Source organism: Cynoglossus semilaevis, chromosome 4 (genome assembly GCF_000523025.1).
Source record: "Cynoglossus semilaevis isolate Cse_v1.0 chromosome 4, Cse_v1.0, whole genome shotgun sequence".
Classification (NCBI taxonomy): domain Eukaryota; kingdom Metazoa; phylum Chordata; class Actinopteri; order Pleuronectiformes; family Cynoglossidae; genus Cynoglossus; species Cynoglossus semilaevis.
This window is the reverse complement of record NC_024310.1, coordinates 866,096-869,153: the sequence shown is the minus strand read 5'-3', so window position 1 is coordinate 869,153 and position 3,058 is coordinate 866,096. Positions and strand designations below refer to the sequence as shown.

At 49.0% G+C, this 3,058-nt stretch overlaps 1 protein-coding gene across 1 annotated transcript in view; it reads right to left on the bottom strand.

Annotated features, from left to right (window-relative positions):
* The window catches only part of dscamb (Down syndrome cell adhesion molecule b), an 81,581-nt gene extending 78,638 nt beyond the window's left edge, over positions 1-2,943 (bottom strand). The window contains exon 1 of the mRNA XM_025055066.1: positions 1,773-2,943. Coding sequence (XP_024910834.1) covers positions 1,773-1,815 — 43 coding nt within the window. The 5' untranslated portion in view covers positions 1,816-2,943. The remainder of the gene's footprint in view (positions 1-1,772) is intronic.
* Between the last annotated feature and the right edge of the window lie 115 nt (positions 2,944-3,058).

The following is a 3,058-nucleotide window of genomic DNA, read 5'->3' as shown; positions in this document are numbered from 1 at the left end:
TTCATTCACCCCTTCATTCACCCCTTTATTCACTCCTTCATCCATTCACTCATCCATTCACTCCTTCATTCACCCCTTCATTCACTCCTCCTCCTCAGCTGATGGTCACATGACTCTAACGTCCACCTGTTCACGGTGATAATCCCGGCCATCGGCTCCGCATCAAAAAACAATTCTCCCAAAAATGGCGGCGGCAGGAATCGTATCGCCTGCAGGGAGCGCCGTCCGCGGCCGGTCCTTATCAGCGGCCGCCACAGGCCTCTCCCATAATCCTTCATGTAATAAACGGCAGTCGATCGGTGACAACGAGAGCGTTCTGATTAATGAGGATTCCTTATTGTTGCTTTATGAGTCGGAGGCCCAGCTGCACTCTGGGAGATATGGAGTTACAGTGGGGGGGGAGTTAGAGGGGGGGACAGTAAATGCTACGGACACGGCGTCGCCTCGACACTTAAATGCGACAACGCGGAAACCAAATTCCACCCAGTGAAGAAAAGAAAAGCGTTTTATTTTTTCTTTCTTCCCAGTTGAAGGTCGGCTGCAGTCACATGACCACAGACCCTCACCTGACTGGTCTGAGGGTCTGCCTACAGACCACCACACTGGTCTGAGGGTCTGCCTACAGACCGTCTGCCTACAGACCACCACACCGTGTCCATTTTCTTTCCGTCTTCCTCTCTGTTGTCTGTTGTCGTTCACACCCAGTCGGCCATAATCCCTCCCTGAGAAGCCACTCCGACCAATAAGTGAATGCAATAAACTGTATCAATTTTCTGCTATTGATTACAGATATACTACAGCACACACACACACACACACACACACGCCGTACAGCACGCCTGCGTTTGCACCGACATTCTCCAGAAACACAGAGAAAATGTCAAAGCGGAGCCGCGTGTTTGGCCACGGTGGACGAGGCCGTCGACCGTTTGTAGAACTGAAACCAGGAGCTGTGTTTTCACCACCACGATTCTGGATCTGACAGGAATTCTGCACAAATTCTCTTCATCTGGAATTTTTGGTTTAAAATCAAATTTGACAGATTTTGATCAAATATTTAAAAAATGCTGAAAAAATTTGATGCAAAGTCAAAAAATAAATCAAAATATTTCATGTTAAAAACAGTCAAACTGAACGAACGGGTTCTTGGATCTGTTGTTGTTTTGAGTCCAATCAATGAGGCCACAACAAAAAGAAATATATATCTATATTATTGTGGTCGGGGGGGGTCGAGGGGGGGTTAAAGCAGATGTCCATTCTATCAAATACGTCACTTATTACTAAGGGCCACAGTGGAACACGGCAGTGACAGACTGGTCTTATTGGTCAAATAAAAACTGGTACAAAATGTTTTTAATTTTTACTATTACAATTTGGGAATTTTATTTTATAAATAATTAGATAAATGTCCAAACAAAATAATGACATTTATTCTGTTTTTGGTTTTTGTGTGTGTGTGTGTGTTTTCTATGCCACTGATTTAACGTGGAGAGTCTGGAGGATGGAACCGCAGCCTCGCCTCGGTCTCTGCCTCCATCACCGTGTCAGCCTTTTGACAAGCACATAAAATCCATTTCATGTGGGTCACAGGTGACCCCCCCCCATCCTCCCTCTCCACCCCCCCGGCTGTCTACTCCTCATTTGATTTCTCTAACAGGAAATAAGCTAAAATAAAAAAATAAAATAAAAAAACCCCACAGTATAATAATAATAATAATAATAATAATAATAGTAATAATGATGAGAGTAAAATCGGAGTCAGGAGAACTCACCATTCAAGATGCTCTGGGAAAAGATAAAAGCCAATATCCACATGCCCTGCTCCGTTCAATCCCCCCAAGCTAAGCTTCCTCTTCTGCCTCACACCGGTGCCTCCCTGGGTTTCTTCTCTGTGCGCTGGAGGTGAGGTGAAACATTTGCCACTGTCTTCTAGAACAAACCGATCCGAGTGTCTACTTTTAGAAGCTCCTTCCTACTTTTTCTTCTGCGCCGCTCCTCGTGTCAAACATGAACGAGCCGCTGATCTCGGTCTCGGTCTCGGTCTCGGCTCCGGTTCGGCTCCGGTCTCTCTCCTCATCTGCTCCGCGTCTCGCTGCTGCTCCCTCTTATTCAAAGGGATGCTGAAGGGGTGAAGCCCAGGTGTGTGTGATGCTGAGTCAGAGCCGGGTACGAGCGGAATCCAGGAGCAGAGGAGGGATTCCCACAGAGCCACAGCCAATGTCGGTGGTTGGTGGTGTTTTAACCAAAAAAATTAAAATGAAAAATGAAATAAAAATAAATCAGAACCTTTGATGAACTAAATGATACAAAGAAAAAGAAAAGTCCCAGATCATCCTCAGAGGAACAAAGTCACTGTTGTGGAAAATGACAACAACTAGCGGCGCCACTGAGCCACCACGCAGTGAGGGAGGAAGGTGTTTTCTCTCTGGGACTCCACACTCACATCATCTCCGTCGCCCCTGTGCGTCCTGCAAGAAGCGACCAAGCGCATCTTCCCGCTGCCGCTCTAATCGCTCCACACCGTCTCCGTCAGCCGAGCACACAGTCTCACCCTCTCTCCTCACCCTCTCTCCTCACCCTCTCCCTGCCCCTGCAGACGTTTAATTCCTCATTGCCTTAAAGGAGCAGAGGCGCCGGTCGCTCCTCAGGGCAAGGTGCTGCTGCTGGAGGTGAGAGCTGTGGGGGAGAGCCGTGGGAGGACTGGGGGAGAGCCGTGGGGGGAGAGCTGTGGGGGAGAGCCGTGGGGGAGCCGTGCATTAACGCCTTTGCATTAATGAAATGAGCTGCACCTGACGCAGCGCGGCACCTGGGACGACGGTGTTACGCACGGATCTGTGGCGTCGGCCTGAGCCTGGAGTCCACTGTGGTGCAGGGACACTGACGTGAAATCACCGACGGTCAGACTGGACCGAGACCACGGTGATGACGTCTGTCACAGGTGAGGAGGAGGAGGAGGAGGAGGCTTTAATCACCAGGTGGCGCACGTTTGGTGTTCAATTAGACGTTACAGCCGTGAGTGGCTGCAGGAGGTAGAGGGGTAAAAAAAAAACCCCCCCCC